The following is a 19607-nucleotide window of genomic DNA, read 5'->3' as shown; positions in this document are numbered from 1 at the left end:
TGAGAATATGCAAACTGCCTGAGGGTGGAATCGAGCCCAGGTTCCTGGCTTCGTGAGGCAGCAGCACTAACCACTGAGCCATCCATAAGAATAAGTCACCACTTAGTCCAGCCAGTCTTTACCAGCGTCTATCAAAGAAAAGTTGTTAGCACCAGTCTCCTGTCTTTTCCCTGTAGCTCTGCAAGCTTTTCCCTCCCTCAAGCATTTATCCAATTCTCTTTTGAAAGCCCCCTAGTTAATCCACAGCTTATGGAGTATCATAGAATCATCACAGAATCTCTACAGTGTGGAAGCTGGTCATTTGGCTCATCAAGTCCACACTGACTCTCCAAACAGCATTGCACCTTCCTTCCCCCCATCCCTGTAACCCCGCAATTCCCACGCCTAATCCACCAAGTCTGCACATCCCTGGACACTATGGGGCAATTTAGCGTTGCCAAAGCACTTAACCTGCACATCTTTGGACTGTGGGAGGATACCGGAGCACCCCGAAGAAACCCGTACAGACACTGGGAAAATTTTGAAAAACTCCACACCGACAGTTGCCTGAGGCTGGAATCGAACTCGGGTCCCTGGTGCTGTGAGGCAGCAGTGCTAACCACTGAGTCAGCATGCCACCCCAAGGGTAGGAAAGGGAATTTGCATGAATGTGCTTCAGTTCATACGTCACATGCATTTGTCACACTTCCCAAGAGTGGGTTTTAAGATGCAGAGTTACATTGCTGGTTCAATATTCTGGAACTCCCTTCCACTGTAGATGTCGCTACATCTCTCAGACTACAAGAAAGAAGCTCACTCCCATCTTCACCAGAACAATTACTGATGGACAACAAATGCCATCCAACTAACAGGGCCCACATCCCACAAACATTAAAAAAAAACACGTTCTAAAGATTGCTCTCGACTGAACCACTGAGAATCCCTTTGCGAAAGGGAATTGGATAAATGATTGACGGGATAGCATTGGCAGGGGAAAAAAGAAGTGGAATTATTTGGACAGCTTGGAATCAGGACTAGGCCATTTGGCTCTTTGGGGCTGTTCTGGAATTCAACAAGATTTGATTGCCGTCTCTTCCAAAGAGCTATCCCACCATGATGGACAGAATGGCCTCTCTGCCGGCACTGAGTTCTTCTCTGATCCTGCCTGCCCTCTGGTGGCCAGTCTGGGTATTTCAGATAGGCTGAGGAACCGGATTATGATTTCCCAAATATAATCCAACTTCATGTCACTCGTTGGCCAGACTTTCAAAGCTATGAGACTCTACGCACCGCATCACAGCTCCAGCAGAGCCCCTACCTTTCGTGGACGAAGCTTTGGCAGAGGTAACCTTCGGCAGCCAGCGACCACTACTGTCTCTCCTCTGTGGCGTTTTCACTGATCCTGTGTCAGGTTGGGACTTCCTCAGACTTGTCTTCTCGGAGACCTTAAAAAATATAAAAAAAAAACAAAACGTGCTTCCTTCGATTAACAGAAAGAAAAGAAAAGCAAACTACCATTTTGTTTTTCCAATAGGTGCTTTTTAGTGGAATCCTGCTGTTCATCCCTTTGTGGAAAGTCAAGAGGCCAGAGCAATGTGGTTGATTCTTAACTGCTCTCTGAAATGGTAACTTCATCCAAAGAGTTTAAGTTAAGATCTGGCTAGAGGCCAGTGACCAGACAAAGTGTGGGACCCAGAGTCTAAAAAAGGGCCTTAAAAATCCACTGTTTTGATTAAACAATAAACTTTACAGTAGAACATAATTCTTTGAAGTTTGCATCACATACTGACAGGATGGTTAAAAAGATGTTTAGCACGCTTTCCTGCAGTGCTCAGACCTTTGAGTTGGTATGTTGAGGTTATACTGGACAGTGTGGCGTGAGTAACGGGCCCCAGTTCTAGGAAGGGTATTATTAAGCTGGAGGGGGTTCAGGAAGATGTGGAAGGTTTGAGTTATAAAGAAAGGCTGGATAGTGAACTTTCTTTTCACTGGAACTTAGCAGCTTGAAAGGCGACTTTATATAATGAGGGGCATAAACAGGGTTAATTGTAGTTATCTTTTCCCCTAGAACAGGGATTTTAAGACGATGGGGCACATTTTTAAGGTGAGAGGAGAGAGATTTAAAAAGACGAGGGGCAAATTGTTTACACAGAGGGTGGTTCGTGCGTGGCATGAACTTCCTGAGGAAGTGGTGGACATGGCTACAGTTACAACGTTTAACAGACATTTGGCTAAGTCCACGAATAGGAAAGGTTTGGAGGGACTTCTGTGGTGTAGATAGAGAAGAGAACTTTGGACTACCTTACTTAGAGAAGAGAAGGCTAAGAGAGATTTGATTGATGTGTTGCTCCTAACGGTGGAAGGATTAAGAACCAGAGGCATAGATTTGAGATGGGTGACATGAGGGAGGCCTATTTTAAGCTGGGAATCCTTAGGAACTGGAATGTCCCTGAGGTTAAATCTGTGCTCCCACCCTTCTAGTAATGGGAAAGGTTTATTCCTATCTGTCCTATCTATGCCCCTCAATTCTGTACATCTCAATCAGGCGCCCCTTTAGCCTTCTCCATTCCAAGGAATACAACACCAAGTTTATTTCATCTCTTGGACTGAGGGGGCTGAATGGCCTCCTTTAATTTCTTCTGATCATATATTTGCCCTTAGAAGCCGAGCACTCAAATCATTCCAAATAGTTCATGATAATTTTGCAGTCCTATTCATTCAGCAATGATGAAGACTGCTTTACACACATTACCTTCACCGCCCCAGATTCGGTACTCAGGGTTTTATCAGGCCGAACCTCAGAGAGTTCTTCATGTTCCTTTGGTTCTGGGTTTTCATCCTCATTCTCTTCTTCGGAGAGATAGAACAGTTCAACTTGAGTAAGGTGGGGAAAAAGAAGAACAACAGGAATAGGCCACACCCCCTTCGAGCCTATCCTGTCACTCAATCAGATCATGCCTACCTTTTCTCAAGTTACCCGCCTTTGTCCTGTAACCCCACCTGACTTGCAGTGGCTCAGTGGTTAGCACTATTGCCTCACAGTGCCAGGGACCCAGGTTTGATTCTGGCCTTGGATGACTGACTACGTGGAGTTTGCACATACTTCGCCATGTCTGCATGGGTTTCCTCCGGGTGCTCCAGTCTCCACCAACAGTCCACAAATGTGCGGGTTCGGTGGATTGGCCATGTTAAGTTGCCCATGGTGTAACTTACAACTATACCTCCTATATTCACATCCAAGTCATTCATACAAATGATTAAAAATCGGTACAGAAAGCCCGGCCAGGGAACACTGTGGTGTGTTAACTGACCGGTAACTAGACGCTCAGTCAATTAGGCAGTTGGGTACAGGCTAGATGGATTAACCAAGGGAAGTGTGAGCTGACTGTTATAGGGTAGGCTGGTGGGTCTGAATGGGATAATGCACGGAGGGTCAGTATGGACTCAATGAGCCGAATGGCCTGCTTCCGCACTGTCGGGATTCTATAAAGAAAGCAATGTTAATCAATGGTCAATTGATTCCCAGATCTGACAGTTTTCTTTGATGTTTGAGATTTGAGGTGCTTTCTAGGTTTTCTAATCCCCTTTGTCTGTTCTGGGCTCCACCAAACTAAGGAATTGGCTCCTCATTATCAACCCTATCATTTTTGTTGACCTTTTCAAATATCTCTGCCCTAAAACAATCTAATCAAGTTAATTCACCGCTGGAAAAAGGTTACAGTATTAAATGTATATATTAGGTATGCGAAACATCCACAGCCCAGGGATGCTCTCGGAAAGTTTGCATTTTTACAGTCATAGAGATGTACAGCACGGAAACAGACCCTTCAGTCCAACTCATTCATGCTGACCAGATATCCTAAATTAATCTAGTCCCACTTGCCAGCATTTGACCCATATCCCTCTAAACCCTTCCTATTCATATACCCATCCAGATGCCTTTTAAATGTTGTAATTGCACCAGCCTCCACCACTTCCTCTGGCAGCTCTTTCCATACACCCACCACTTTGTGTGAAAAAAAGTTACCCCTCAGGTCCCTTTCAAATCTTTTCCCCTCTCACCTTAAGCTTATGTCCTCTAGTTTTGGATTCCCCAACTCTGGAGAAAAGACCTTGCCTGTTTACCCGATCCATGTCCCTCATGATTTTGTAAACTTCCAAACGTTGCTCCCAATCAAGCCCTTCCTGAACACAGCAGAGCCCCTTACCTCCCCGGAACAGCCTTTTGCAAACGAAATCCTTCCAGTCGACGACCTTTGTAATTCTGACTTCTGGTGAAACCCTCTGACATTTGTCTGACGAGACCTATAAAGTCAACAAGTAATAAAAGTGCTTCGTCTTCTGCCCGCATAAAACACAAACTGAACCAAACTCTTAATCTTACAGTTAATGCAGCTGATGAAAGTTTTTTTTAACCCTCAGGTTTCCCGAAATGGGCGTAGTGACCACCCGAGTGGAGTCACCCTGTGAGATTTTGACGCAGTGAGTACAAGAGGCAGCCACAGAGAGGGCCCTAAGTGCAAGGCTCCTGCAAATCCTCACAGATAACTTTTTTCTCAAGGGGGGGGGGGGGGTGCGTGTAGCCCATTGGGCATATTTCCAAGGTCTGATTGCTGTTGTGAAACTGAAACATGAAAAGGTGGGTGGTTTTTACAAAAACAATTGCAGCTTACAGGCTTTCCACCATGTTCCATCTCCCCCTCCTGCCACCTGCTGAGCAACTGAAGGTCGCCTGCTATTCCCCAATCTGGCTTTAATAAACCTTCCACCCAAACCTGAAAGATGGGCACGGTGGCCCAGTGGTTAGCACTGCTGCCTCACAGTGCCTGTAGACCCGGGTTCAATTCCCGACTCAGGCGACTGACTGTGCAAACTCCACACATTCTCCCCGTGTCTGCGTGGGTTTCCTCCGGGTGCTCCGGTTTCCTCCCACAGTCCAAAGATGTGCGGGTCAGGTGAATTGGCCATGCTAAATTGCCCGTAGTGATAGGTTAAAGGGGTAAAGGTAGGGGTATGGGTGGGTTGCGCTTCGGCGGGTCGGTGTGGACTTGTTGGGCCGAAGGGCCTGTTTCCACACTGTAAGTAATCTAATCTAATCTAATACGGAGGAACCTTGATTATCCGAATGAGATGGGCGGGCACTATTTCGTTCGGATAATTGATTATTTGAGTTAATTGATTTAATGCCTCTCCTCCGGGGCTTGGGGTTTTCTGAAGTTTCTTTTCTCCTCGCTCTGCCTGCCTTGCTCTCTCACTCCCTCTGTTTCAGGGTTTGTTTCTGAGCAGAGACACACTTATGTGCAAGGGACCTGTAGCATTGCTGAAGCCTCTCCCCCCCCCCACCCCATCAGTTCAATGGGATTGACACAGCGAGCATTTGCTAAGTCCACTCCCCATTCAGGAGATTAGGCAGCAACACACTACATGAGAGACCCTGCCTCCCCGTCTGCCCCCACCCCATCTTCCCCCGCCCTCCCCCCCAATCTTCCCTCCCAACCCGCCCCCACCCTCAGCAGCATTTCAGTAAGCTGGGTTCATTTTTAATCATTGCAAACAAAGGATATGATCAGTATTGAAACACCTCTTTGATGTAATGTTTCTATCGGCACCTTGAGATCTTCTTCGGATAATCCGAAATTCGGACAATTGATATTCGGACAATCGAGGTTCCTCTGTACTCAGTCTAGGCTTTTCAGCCCCCTGAACCTGCTCTGCCATTTCAGATCTCGGCTACTCAAATACATGCTATTTTCCTTTTCAATGCCAACCCCATATCCCATGATCTCACTGGAATCTAAACTCTGTCACAAGTTCTGAGGGAGGGTCACTCGACCTGAAACATTGACTCTGATTTCTCTCCAATGGTGCTGCCAGGCCTGCTGAGCATTTCCAGTGATTTCTGTTTTCGTTTCGGATTCACAGCATCCACAGTTCTCCCATTTTATATCTAAAACCTGACGATCTCTGTCTTCAACAGGTTTAATGACAGAACTCCTGGGTCACAAAGACAAGATAAACATGCACAACTCTCATCTGCCCTTATAGAGTCACAGGGTTGTACAGCATGGAAATAGACCCTTTGGTCCAACTCATCCATGCCGACCTGTGTTACAACGCAGAGGTCAAACCTCTCTGTAAATTAAACCGAACACCCAGAAAAGCTCACCTCGCCTCGTAATCTGTACAAATGTGAGTGACAGAAAACTCCTAAATTCCACTATTTAAGAAAAATAACAATTTACTTTCTTAACTCTAATAGTGAACACTAAACAACAGCTATGCACACAAATCCAAGCCCCCTTTCTCTTAACTACTTATTATCTAACCCCAACTCTGTAAAAATCGGGGCAGCACAGTGGCACAGTGGTTAGCACTGCTACCTCACAGTACCAGGGACCCGGGTTCGATTCCAGCCTCGGGTGACTGTCTTTGTGGAGTTGGCACATTCTCCCAGTGTCTGCATGGGTTTCCTCCGGATGATCGGATTTCCTCCCACAATCCAAAGATGTGCAGGTCAGGTGGATTGGCTGTGCTAAATTGCCCATTGAGTTAGGTGCATCCAGTCCACCCAAACCTGCATATCTTTGTGACTGTAGCAGGAGACCGGAGCACCCGGAGGAAACCCACACAGACACGGGGAGAACGTGCAAACTCCACACAGACAGTCGCCCGAGGCTGGAATCGAGCCTGGGTCCTGGCACCGTGTGTGGCAGCAGTGCTAACCACTGAGCCACCATGCCACCCCCGACAAAACATTATATAACGAACGGTTACACCTGAAATGTTGACTTCTCCACCCCCTGATGCCGCCTGGCTCACTGTGTTCTTCCGGCCTCCTGCTTGTTTACCACTGATCGATGACAGTTGCTCCATCTTTAAGTGACCATAACACCAGGTTTCCTAATCTAATCTAGTCCCATTTGCCGGCGTTTGATGCATATCCCTCTAATTCCTGATGAAGGGCTTTTGCCTGAAATGTCGATTCTCCTGTTCCTCAGATACTGCCTGACCTGTTGTGCTTTTCCAGCACCACACTCACAAGTCTAATCTCCAGCATCTGCAGTCCTCACTTTCGCATATCCCTTTAACCCCTTCCTATTCATGTACCCATCCAGATGCCTTTTAAATGTTATTGTTGTACCAGCCTCCACCACTTCCACTGGCAGCTCATTCCATATACGCACCACCTCGAGTGGCCCCTCGAGTCCCTTTTAAATCTTTCCTTTGTCAACTTAAACCTATGCCCACTAGTTTTGCACTCCCCTACCCTGGGAAAAGACCTTGTCTATTTACCCTATCCATGTCCCTCATGATTTTATCAACTTCCATAAGGTCACCACTCAACCTCCCACTCTCCAGGGAAAACAGCCCCAGTCTGTACAGCCTCTCCCTATAGCTCATACCCTCCAACCCCAGCAACATCCTGGTAGATCTTTTCTGAACCTTTACAAGTTTCACAACGTCTTTCCTATAGCAGGGAGACCAGAATTGAATGCAGTATTCCAAAGGTGGCCTAACCAATGTCCCGTACATCCACATGACCTCCCAACTCCTATACTCAATGCAATGACCTTCACTGCATGTTTTCTTTTTCAAGGGAAGAGGGCATCGGTGGCCAGGCCAGAATTTGTTGACCATCCCTGGAGTTCTTACAGTTTCAAGGACATCATTAGAGAATAATTTTCAAATCCAGATTTTTTTTTAAAGAAACTGATCTTAAATTCCACCAGCTGCCTGCACCCATATCACCAGATTATGAGCCTGGTACTCTGGATTTCTAGTTCAGGCACCATTATAAGTGCTTACAAACAGAAACATAGGAAATAGGAGCAGGAGTAGGCCATTTGGCCCTTCGAGCCCGCTCCGCCATTCAATGTGATCGCGGCTGATCATCCAACACGTTACCCTGCACCTGCTTCCTCCCAAACTCTTTAATCCCTTTAGCCCCAAGAACTATAGCTAAGCTCTTTTGAAAACATTCAATGTTTTGGCCTTAATCGCTTTCTGCGGCAGAGAATTCCACATGCTCCCCACTCTCTGGGTGAAGACATCTCTCCTCATCTCAGTCCTACATGGCCTACCCTGTATCCTTAGACTGTGACCCCTGGGTTCTGGACTCCCCAGTCGTTGGGAACATGCCTTCTGTGTTTACCCTGTCCAGTCCCGTTACATTATTGTAGGCTTCTCCATCTTTTGTTAACACTCCGGAACCTTTCCCCGAAATCTGAGCTGGAATAGCTCCATGATCACCGATCACTGTACAGCACTTGGCTGCTAGGTTCCCCTGGCAGCAACAGATGGCAGAACCACAGAATGCATCACCGCCTCACTCCACGTAAGCACGTTCCAGAAGGGGAACCAGAGAGATTCAGACAATTCAGAATACCGTGTGGCTGACTCATGTCTTGCGAGGCCCAGTAAGTAGGGGGAACACTCAGTAGTGTTCCCCCAACATTCCAACAAATTCAGAACACAGCGCGAGAAACCCAGGACCTCTGCAGCTCTTCCCAACACCAGTGTAGCCACTGAAGCAGCCACCCGACTGAGCACCAGGTGTACCACAGTAACGTAACATATTTCCTCAACTCTATCATACCTCTCGCATTTTTGAAGCTGACGACGACATTGGAACTTGATTACTGCGCCTTGCTGGTTGGCTGGGAGTCTGAAGACACTGAAGAAACTATTCAATGAGATTAGACATCTGTTAATCAACAAACAGGGTGACAATATTTCATTCTCTCTCCTTCCACCACCCACCGGTATCAACGAGGCTTCCTTGACAGAACCTCCAAACCCACAACCTCTAACAATTAAGGGGAGGCCTCATAGTATTGTCAACAGATTAATAATCCAGAGATCCAGGTTCAAATCCCATCACAGCAGATGGTGGATACTGAACTGAGTTAAAATCTGGAAACACAAGTCTAACAATGAAATGATGGGCGATTATTGTAAAAAGCCAACGAATGGCATTTCGGAAAGAAAACTTCTGTCCTTTCCCCAGCTGGCATACACACGACTCCAGACCTTAACTCTTAACTGATCTCTGAAATCAACTGCTAAAAATAAAAATAAAAGGAATGAAATTGACAGACTACCTGACATCAACTAAGGCACTGGCAACGACAACAACGAACACAGCCCTATCAACCTTACGAGTTCCTCCTTAATAATATCTGGGGCTTAGTGCTGAAACTGAAAGAGCTGTTTCACAGACCAGTCAAGCAATAGCTTGACAGAGTGATACCGCTTGGAATCATGCCTTAAGAACAAAGGCCAGTACAGCACAGGCCCTTCGGCCCACCAAGCCTGTGGCTACATATGTTACCTCTCTTTTGCCCCTACACAGTCCATTTCCCTCTGTTCCTTGCCTATTCAGGTGTCTGTCAAGATGCCCCTTTAATGTCGCTATCATATCTGCTTCCACCTCCTCCTCTGGCAGCACATTCCACAGACTGTTTAAAAAACCTACCCCTCACATCTCCTTAGTTCTTACGGAGCTCTGCACTGTTGTAGATGCCATCTTTTGCAAAAATTGTTAAACTCCCTATCTGCTCAGGTGGGATGCGCAAGATCCCATGTTTGAGGAACAGCAGGGGAATTCTCCCAAGCAGCCAGGACAATATTTAGCCCTCAATCAACATCACAAAAATAGATAATCTGGTCATTATCATATTGCTGAGAGAGTTCTCTTTATGTGAATTGGCTGCCACATTTCCTACAAAAGTGAACATCGGTTGTTAAACTACTTTGCAATCAGTTACATTTACACTTGATACCACCCCTGCTCTTTCCCAACTTTGTCAACTAATTCCCTTTTCAAGTGCTGAGACCACAAATACATTGCTCAGAGTAAGCCAGACCAGTCCACTGCAAATCTTTAGAGACTTTATTTTCTCCGGTTCAGTGTCTACTTTGAGATGCAGAGTGACAACAGCACAGCTCTATATTCTCTGGGCTGATCCTGTGACCATCTTTGAATGTCTTAGATTCATCATCCCTTCCCCCCCCAACCCCCACAGTGTGTGAGTGCAGCGTCCCCAACTGAAGCATTCTAAAGGGAATTGCTTTCATAGAATCCCTACAGTGTGGAAACAGACCCTTAGGCCCAACAAGTCCACACCGACCCTCCGAAGAATTACCCACCCAGACCCATTCCCCTACCCTGTTTCCTTACATTTACCCCTGACTGATGCACCTAACCTACACATCGCTGAACACTATGGGCAATTTAGCATGGCCAATCCATCCTAACCTGCACATCTTTGGACTGTGGGAAGAAACTGGAGCATCCAGAGGAAACCCACGCAGACAGGGGGGGAATGTGTAAACTCCACACAGACAGTCGCCCGAGGCTGGGATTGAATTTGGGTCCCTGGCGCTATGAGGCAGCAGTGCTAACCACTGAGCCACCATGCCACCCATCCTTTCTAAAGAGGACAAACATGTAGGGTTACAGGGAGACGGCAGGAAAAATGCCACAAAGTAAATTGCTTGGTGCAAACAGGATGGACCAAATTTCAGAGTTGCAACATTTCTCTGATGTTGTAAAAAGGATGCAGAAAGTGAAAAAAAAAAGAATATTTACTCGAATACTGCAGAAGCTGAAAGGTTAGACCCATCAAGAAATGCTGAACAGTGACAGTGTCTTTTCACAGAAAAAGACATACCTGGTAAGCGTCTATAAGATTGCAAAAGTGCAGACATAGGGCTTGTGTTTCCATGTGTGGAGGTGTTGGGGGGGGGGGGGGGGGGGGGGGAATTGGCGGCAGAACGACAAGTCCTAGACATTCATCAACAATTTACAATATTTTGCTTTCATTGTGGTCTGATTAACCTGTAGCATTCAATACTATGAAGCTCGGAGGAACAATGGAATCTCGGGGAGCTTGTCCTCAGATCCGTGAAGGTGGCAGGACAGGATAATAGGGTGGTTAAGAAGGCATAGGGGACACTTGTCTTTTTATCACAGCCGTGGCACAGATGAGAAGAGGAGGGAGGTAATGTTGCAGCTGTATAGGCCACGGCTGGAGTACTGTCTGCAGTTCTGGCCCCCACACCATGGGAAGGATATGATCACATTGAAGATATTGCAAAGGAGATTCACCCAGGATGTTGCCTCTCCAATGAGGAGAGGCTGGATAAGCTCAGATTGTTTCCCTACAGCAGAAAAGGCTGAGAGGGGATCTGATAGAGGTATAAGATTACCAGGCGGTTTAAAGAGGATTTCAGAAAAATATTTTTCACCTAGTGGCTGGTGGGGGTCGGGAATGCACTGTCTGGAGGGTATTCGAGGGCGGGAAATCTCTAAACCTTTTGAAAGTACTCGGATGAGCACTTAAAATGCCATAACACGGTAGCACAGCAGTTAGCACTGCTGCCTCACAGTGTCAGCACTGCTGCCTCACAGCGTCAGAGACCCGGGTTCAATTCCCACCTTGGGCAACTGTCTGTTTGGAGTTTGCATGTTCGCCCAGTGTCTAAGTGGGTTTCCTCCGGGTGCTCCGGTTTCCTCCCACAGTCCAAAGATGTGCAGGTTAGGTGAATTGGCCATGCTAAATTGCCCATAGTGTTAGGTGAAAGGGTAAATGTTGGGGAATGGGTCTGGATGGGTTGTTCTTCGGAGGGCTTATTGGGCCGAAGGGCCTGTTTCCACACTGTAAGTAATCTAATCTAATCTAATTTAAACATGCTAAGGTATGGGCCAGGTGCTGAATCGTGGGACTAGTGTAGACTTAGAGTCATTCTTTAGTTGGCATTGGCTTGATGGCTAAAGGGCCTTTTCAGCGATGTATAATTCTATGATAAATCAAGAAGGGGAACTCAGATGAAACATCTTCACTCAGAGGGTGGCGAGAATGTGGAAATGACTGAGGGACACAGGGACTGAGTGGAGGTGAACAATATAGATGTAATTAACAGGAGGTTGGAGGGCAGAAAGGAACAGGAAGTTATGACGGAGCAAGAGGAAGTACTCTGAGAAGCAAATGATTTGCAGCATAAACATGGACCAGATGGGCTGAATGGTTTGTTTCTGAAAGGATTCATGAGTTTCATGGATGACTGACCTCTTCCACTTTCTTGGACGTACTCTGCCTGAGTGGAAATCTTCGCAAGGAGTCGATACGAGGCTGAAAACAAAACAGGCTTTTGCTAAGTACAAAGTGCACAACACATTTCTTTCAAGCAATGCATTTTCTGTTTTCCCAAAAGTATCAATTCGTCAATTCTTTCCAGTCCCCGACACCGGTAACACCCTCTTCACACCAGACTGCTGCCTTGCATTGCAGGGCAGCTGTTTGCCCACGGTAGGCATCACCGGATTTATCTAGGTAAGCCTGGATTTAGTGTGACCCAATGCCGCTGTGTTCATGCACACCTGTTGGATGGGATCAAGATAATTTAGGAGTGACAACGCCGCAGCCAGAGGCAACAACACCAAACATGACACCCATGGGACAGCTAAGGTCTGGTCTGTACATGGCTTCACTTTCAACAGTACAAGAGATGTCACTGCAAGACCAGATATTTCAAACTCACCACTGACACTGGAGGGCGCTGCTGGTTTTTGGGGAAGTGATGGCCTAGCGGTACTAACACTGGACTGTTAATCCAAAGACCCAGGGAATATTCTAGGGAGTTTGAATCACTTGAATAAAAAAAATCAGGAATTAGGAATCCAATGATGACCATGAATCCATTGTCAATTGTCAGAAAAATCCCATCTGTGTCACTAATGTCTTACTGCCATCCTTACCTGGTCTGTCCCACATGGGACTGCAGGTCCAAAGCAATATGGTCGACTCTCCACTGCCCTCTGGGCAATTAGATTAGATTATCTACAGTGTGGAAACAGGCCATTTGGCTCAACAAGTTCACACCAACCCTCCGAAGAGTAACCCACCCAGACCCATTCCCCTAACTTATATTTATCCCTGGCTAATGCACCTAACACCAAGGGCAATTCAGCAAGGCCAATTCACCTGACCTGCACATCTTTGGAATGTGGAAGCAAACAGAAGTGCCCAGAGGAAGCCCAAGCAGACACGGGAAGAATGTGCAAACTCCACACAGATAGTGCCTGAGGCGGGAATCACACCCACGTCCCTGGCACTGTGAGGCAACAGTGCTAACCATTGAGCCACTGTGCTGCCCCGGGACGGGCAATAAGGGATAGGCAATAAATGATGGCTCAGCCAGTGACACCCTCATCCCATGAATGAATAAAAAAAACACTGTGAGGCTCTAAACTCAGTCCATTGAATAAATGCAGAATAAACAAGCTAGCCTCGGTGATGGTGATCATCAGGGAAGGAAATCTGCTACCCTTACCTGATCTGGTCTATATGTGCCTTAGATATAAGAGGGTGAGATGTCTAACTGCAATTAGACAGAGGCTTGGTGACACTGTACCTAGGGTATTGTATGTCAGTCTCCATACCCAAGGAAGAACATACTTGCCATTGAGGGAGTGCACCAAAGGTTCACCTAATTCCTGGGATGGAGGGCTTGAAGTCAGAGGAAAGATTAAATAGACCATTTTTTTATTCTCTAGAGTTGAGGAGGAGGAGGAGGAGGAGGAGGACTGAAATCATTCATCGAAAGGCAGGCACAGTGGCTCAGTGGTAAGCACTGCTGCCTCAGTGCCAGGGACCTGGGATTGATCCTGGTCTTAGGTGACTGTCCATGTGGCGTTTACACATTCTTCCCGTGTCGGCGTGGGTTTCCTCTGGTTGCTCCAGTTTCCTCCCACAGACCAAAGATGTGCAGGTTAGATGGATTGGCCATGGGAAATGCAGGGTTTCAGGGACAGGGTAGGTATTGGGTCTGAGTGTGATGCTCTTCAGAGGGTCAGTGTGGACTCAGTGGGCTGAATTGTCTAGTGCCACACTGTAGGGATTCTATGAATCTATGAAAGTGAGATGGAGCTTGGATTAAAACAGGAGAATAATACACAGCATGATAAAAAAAACACAATTGAACAGAACAGCTCAAAAGGAGGCTATTCAGCCCAAGGAGTCTGGGTTAGCTCTTTTGGAATCCTAACCTAACTTTCTCCAATATCCTTCCTCTTTCGAGTATTTATCAAATTCCCTTTAGAAAGTTACTATAGAAACTGCATCCATTGCCCTATCAGACAGTGCATTGCAAATCCTGTCCAACTGATTAGCAAAGAAGATTTCATTCTGCTTCTTTCTCCAATCACCTGGGGCAGTGCAGAAGAGCTGAGAATAGTGCCAGAGCTGAGAAACCTCAGTTGGGGCTCCTTTCCTTGGAGAGAAGGCCGAGAGGAAATCTGACTGAAGCTTTCAAAATCATGAGAGGTCTGGACATTGTTGATCAAGAGAAACTGTTCCTGCTCACAAATGGATCAAGGGCAAGGTATTAGGATAACAGAGCGAAGAATACAATGTTATGGCTGTAGAGAAGGTGTACAAAGAGTGAGATCAACATTAAATTTAAAATTTGAGAGGTCCATTCAGAAGTCTAATAACAGTGGGAAAGTAGCTGTTCTTGAATCCGTTGATATGAGTGTTTGAGCTTTTATATCTTCTGCTCAATGAAGAGGTTGGAAGGAATTATAATCAGGGTGGGAGGGGTCTTTGATGACATTGGCTGCCTATCTGAGGCAACAGATGGAAGCCAATAGATGGAAGGTTGGCTTTTGTGATGGACTGGACTGTGTTCACAACTCTCTGCAGTTTCTTATGGTCCTGGGCAGAGCAATTGCATCCGGATAGAATGCTTTCTATGGTGGATCTGTAAAAAATAATAAGAGTCTTAAAATTAAGTAACAATGTTGAAGGTTATGGGGAAGGCCAAATGATGATGCTCATTGAGAGCCAGTTCACTCACGTTAGACAGGCAGGAGGCCGGAAGAGCCAGGCAGCATCAGGAGGTGGAGGAGTCAATGTTTTGCGTGTAATCCGTCTTCAGAAAGAGGGCTGCATGTAGGGGAGCTACAGATAAAGGTTGGGAGGGGGGTTCTGGTTGGTAGCTGCAAGGAAGGGTCGGTCAGAGGAATGGAAGGGAGGCGGCATGGTGGGGTGGAATGGGAGCCGGGGAACGGGAAGGGAGGTGATTTGAAGTTGGAGAACTCAATGTTGAGTGTTCTAGGCTTAGGCTGCCCAGGCGGAAGATGAAGTGTTGTTCCTCGAAATTAAGGTCTGATTCGCTGTGGCAATGGAGGAGGCTAAGGATGGTCATGTCAGAGAGGGAATGAGACGGGGAGTTGAAATGGGCAGTGATTGGGAGGTCAGGTTGGCCCCTGCGGGCCCGGCTGAGATGCTCAGGAAAACATACCCCAAGTTTGTGGTAGAGAAGAATACACCCATGCTAGTACAATGGTCTCCTTCTGCAATGTAATAATTCTGTGATCAAGTGACTACAATTTCTTGTCATTAATCCTTCACGTAATAGTTTCTCTTTACTTACTCTGTCAAACCCTTGAAGATTTTAAAGATCTATAACAAATCGGTTCTTAGTCTCCTCTGCTTTAAAGGAAATATTAACAGCTTCTCTGGTCCATCCACCTATCTCTGATCCCTCAGTGAACCACTTTTGTAAATCTCATTCTTGGATTGCTCACTGACCAAACACCAGGTCACTCTCAGCCTGTCTGCAACAGGCAGACTGAGTGTGCAGTTTAAAGGGCCATGATTCAGTCTAAAAACCAACAAGCCGTTTCCAGACTCACCATACAGCTGAACCATCAGGAACCAGTACAAAGCTGCGCAACGCCATGCAGCGTAGCAGAGGGTATAACCAGAGTGGGCCTCAAATTTACCTGCTGTGACTTTGGCTGAGTTTTTGGCTCTTTGTCCAGCTGTGCCTCCTGTTCCGATGAGCTCAGAGAAACCCTGCTCCGCAACGTCTTCCTTCTGCTGGCCTGCACGGAAATTCACGGAATTTAGTGTCAAATCAAGCAAAGCACCTGAAGAGGTGAAACTCAAAACGGTGGCTTAGAATCCAATCTCTCTCCTGGCTAAAGGAGGTAATGCACTCGAGATTGGCTTCCCTAACAACAACCCATATTTAGATAGCATATTTTAGATTAGATTTCCTACGGTATGGAAGCAGGCCCTTCGGCCTGACAAGTTTACATCGACCCTCCAAAGAGCAACCTACCCAGACGTATTCCCCGACATTTACCCCTGACGAATGTATCGAACACTACGGGCAATTTAGCACGGCCAGTTCACCTGACCTGCACATCTTTGGACTGTGGGAAGAAACCGGAGCACCCGGAGGAAACCCACGCAGACATGGGGAGAATGTGCAAACGCCACACAGACAGTTGCCCGAGATGGGAATTGAACCCGGATCCCTGGCGCAATGAGGCAGCAGTGCTAACCACTGAGCCACTGTGTCGCAATAGTTGGATGGAGGTGGGGGTAAAGATGATAGGTCGGGGGGGTGAGGGGGGTATGGTGCAGATAGGTGGGAAGGAAGGTGGACGGATGAGACAGGTCATGAGGACGGTGCTGAGCTGGAAGGTTGGAACTGGGATAAGGTGGGGGGAGTGTTCCGAGGCAGAAGATGAGGCATTCTTCATCCAGGCTTTGGGTGGAAAGGGAGTGGCAATGGAGGAGGCCCAGGACCTGCATGTCCTTGGCAGTATGGGAGGGGGAGTTGAAGTGTTCGACCACGGGGCAGTGAAGTTGGTTGGTGTGGGTATCCCAGAGATGTTCTCTGAAGCCATCTGTGAGTAGGCGTCCTGAATCCCCAATGTAGAGGAGACTGCATCGGGAGCAACGGATAAAGTAAATGACATGGCAGGTGAAACTTTTATGGATGTGAGGCTCCTTTGAGGCCTTGGACAGAGGTGGGGGGCTGGGGCGGGGGGAGAGTTGTGGGCACAGGCTTTCCCCCTCCCATTTTGCTGAGGACATGCAGGTCCTGGGCCTCCTCCACCACCACTCCCTTTCTACCCAACCGAAAGCAGCAGAAATGGAACTAAATAAATTCCAGAAGACACAGTAGAGCAGCGCTTCACAGGAGACTCCAGAGCACTGAAAAGGTCACCTAGACCAAGGGATGAAACATCTGCAAATCAACATCCCAGCTCGGCGAACATACCCACAACTGGCACCCAAGCTACAAATCTTTACACAAACCGTGTCTATTAAGTGTTTTCACTGTACCTGCATCCCTCACCTCCTTTGACAGTTCACTCCACACACAGTTAAAAACGTTGTCCCTTGTATCCTTTTCAAATCTTTCACCTTGCACCTTAAAAATAAATCCCTTGTTTTGAACTCCCCCACTCTCAGGAAAAGTCCCTTGCCCTTATCTGTACCTTTCATGATTTTTATAAACATCAATTAGGTCACCCCAGCAACCTCCGACGCACGAGTGAAAAAAAGGTCCCAACCTTTCCAGTGTATTTTTATATCTCAAACTCCGGGCAGCACCCTGGTAAATCTTTTCTGAACCCCCTCCAGTTTTAATAATACCCTTCCTACAGCAGGGTGACCAGACTACACGCAGTACTCCAGAACAGAACAAAGAACATTACAGCACATGAACAGCCCTTCTGCCCTCCAAGCCTGCACCGATCCAGATCCTCTGCCTAAACCTATCGCCTATTTTCTAAGGATCTTTATCCCTCTGCTCCCTGCCCATTCATGTTTCTGTCTTGATACATCTTAAATGAACTATCATGTCCACCTCCGTTGGCATTGCATTCCCTAACCACCACCCTCTGCATAAAGAACTTTCCATGCATATTTCCCTTAAACCTTTCCCCTCTCACCTTGAACTCATGACCCCTAGTAATTGAGTCCCCTACTCTGGGAGAAAGCTTCTTGCTATCCACCCTATCTATACCTCTCATGATTTTCTGGACGTCAATCAGGTCCCCCCTCAACCTCCGTCTTTCTAATGCTCTTTCCATTTAACATAGTTCGTCCTAGAATTGGATCTCCCAAAATGCATCACCTCACATTTGCCTTGTTTGAACTCCATCTGCCATTTCTCCGCCCAACTCTCCAATCTATCTATCTATATTCTGCTGCATACTCTGACAGTCCCCTTCACTATCTGCTACTCCACCAAAGATGTGCAGGTCAGGTGAATTGGCTGTGCTAAATTGCCCAAAGTGTTAGGTGCGTTAGTCAGAGGGAATTGGGTCTGGGTTGGTTACTCTTCGGAGGGTCAGTATGGACTTATTGGGCCGAAGGGCCTGTTTCCACACTGTAGAGAATCTAATCTAATCTAATCTAATCAAATCAATCAATCTTAGTCTAGATTAGAGTGGTGCTGGAAAAGCACAGCAGGTCAGGCAGCATCTGAGGAGCAGGAAAATCAATGTTTCAGGCAAGATCGCTATTCCTGATGAAGGGCTTTTGCACGAAACATTGATTTTCCTGCTCCTCGGATGCTGCCTGACCTGCTGTGCTTTTCCAGCACCACTCTAATCTAGACTCTGGTTTCCTGCATCTGCAGTCCTTGTTTTTACCTAATCAATCTTCGTGTCAGCTGGGTGGCATGGTGGCACAGATGGGCAGCACAGTGGTTAGCACTGCTGCCTCACAGCGTCAGAGACCCGGATTCAATTCCCACCTCAGGCAACCGACTGTGTGGAGTTTGCACATTCTCCCCGTGTCTGTGTGGGTTTCCTCTAGGTGCTCCGGTTTCCTCCCACAGTCCAAAGATGTGCAGGTCAGGTGAATTGGCCATATGAAATTGTCCTATAGTGTTAGGTGAAGGGATAAATGTCGGGGAGTGGGTCTGGGTGGGCTGCGCTTCGGCGGGTCGGTGTGGACTTGTTGAGCCGAAGGGCCTGTTTCCACACTGTAAGTAATCTAATCTAATCTAAATTTGCTAATCAGGCCAGCTGCCTCCAGATTACGAACAAATGGTCCCAGCACGGATCCCTGTGGAACACCACTGGTCACAGTTCTATATTTCAAGAAACTCCCTTCCACTACTACTCTCTGTCTCCTTTGCCAAGCCAGTTTTCTATCCATCTAGTTACTACACCCTGGACCCCATGCAACTTCACTTTCTCCATTAGCCTACCATGGGGAGCCTTCCTGAAGTCCATGCATGTGACATCTCCAGCCCTTCCCCCATCAATCAACTTTATCACTTCTTCAAAGTGAGAATGCAGGGATATGAATGGTGCTATCTCAATGCAAACCTCTCTCAACGTCCCTTTTGTGGCACATCAGGAAGCTCGGTCACATCGCCAATTGGCGCAAAGTGCGCGGCTATCAGTCTTTTAAAGAGAAACTACCCGAGGCGGTGGTAACAGAACCACAACCTGAGCATGTACCATCTCTCGCTCACTCACCATCTTCTTCATCCAGGCGACTAAAGGCTCCGCTTCTCTTCTCAAACAACCCCAGGTCAAGGGTCAGAAGTAAACCGGTTCCACCACTAACGGACGTGACCCGCTGCGCCATCTTTGTTAGGGGCAGGCGGGCGCCGATCACCGCTCCGTTTCCGCTGGGTACGGGGCTCCATCTTTGTTAGGGGCGACAGGCGACGCTGGAGGCCGGCCATTTTCCCCTCCGACCGTTGGGCGCCCCTCAGCGCCATCTTTGTGCGGGAGGTACAAGACGGAATCCGAAGGCACACCGCTCGCCTGTATTTGCTTTGCGGGTCCAGGGAGGAGGAGG

At 47.3% G+C, this 19607-nt stretch overlaps 1 protein-coding gene across 16 annotated transcripts in view; it reads right to left on the bottom strand.

Moving 5' to 3' along the window:
- Positions 1–19367, bottom strand: part of LOC122544342 (uncharacterized) — a 126719-nt gene extending 107352 nt beyond the window's left edge. For 3 of the 16 annotated variants that reach the window (XM_087982767.1, XM_087982770.1, XM_087982769.1), the window contains exons 1-7: positions 19280–19365; positions 15770–15871; positions 12051–12113; positions 8576–8662; positions 4188–4284; positions 2732–2853; positions 1298–1424 (exon numbers count right to left, since the gene is read on the bottom strand). In XM_087982767.1, the coding sequence (XP_087838893.1) occupies positions 1298–1424; positions 2732–2853; positions 4188–4284; positions 8576–8662; positions 12051–12113; positions 15770–15871; positions 19280–19291 (610 nt within the window). In that variant the 5' untranslated portion in view covers positions 19292–19365. Of the gene's footprint in view, positions 1–1297; positions 1425–2731; positions 2854–4187; positions 4285–8575; positions 8663–12050; positions 12114–15769; positions 15872–19279 lie in introns of all 16 variants that reach the window. The other 13 variants (XM_087982773.1, XM_087982779.1, XM_087982768.1 and 10 more) reach the window with 10 other exon arrangements.
- Positions 19368–19607: the final 240 nt, after the last annotated feature.

Source organism: Chiloscyllium plagiosum, unplaced genomic scaffold (assembly GCF_037043375.1).
Source record: "Chiloscyllium plagiosum isolate Xiang-an unplaced genomic scaffold, Cpla_swu_hap1 HiC_scaffold_44, whole genome shotgun sequence".
NCBI classification, from domain to species: Eukaryota; Metazoa; Chordata; class Chondrichthyes; order Orectolobiformes; family Hemiscylliidae; genus Chiloscyllium; species Chiloscyllium plagiosum.
The sequence above is the reverse complement of the archived record's forward strand: the minus strand, read 5'-3'. Positions and strand labels throughout refer to the sequence as shown.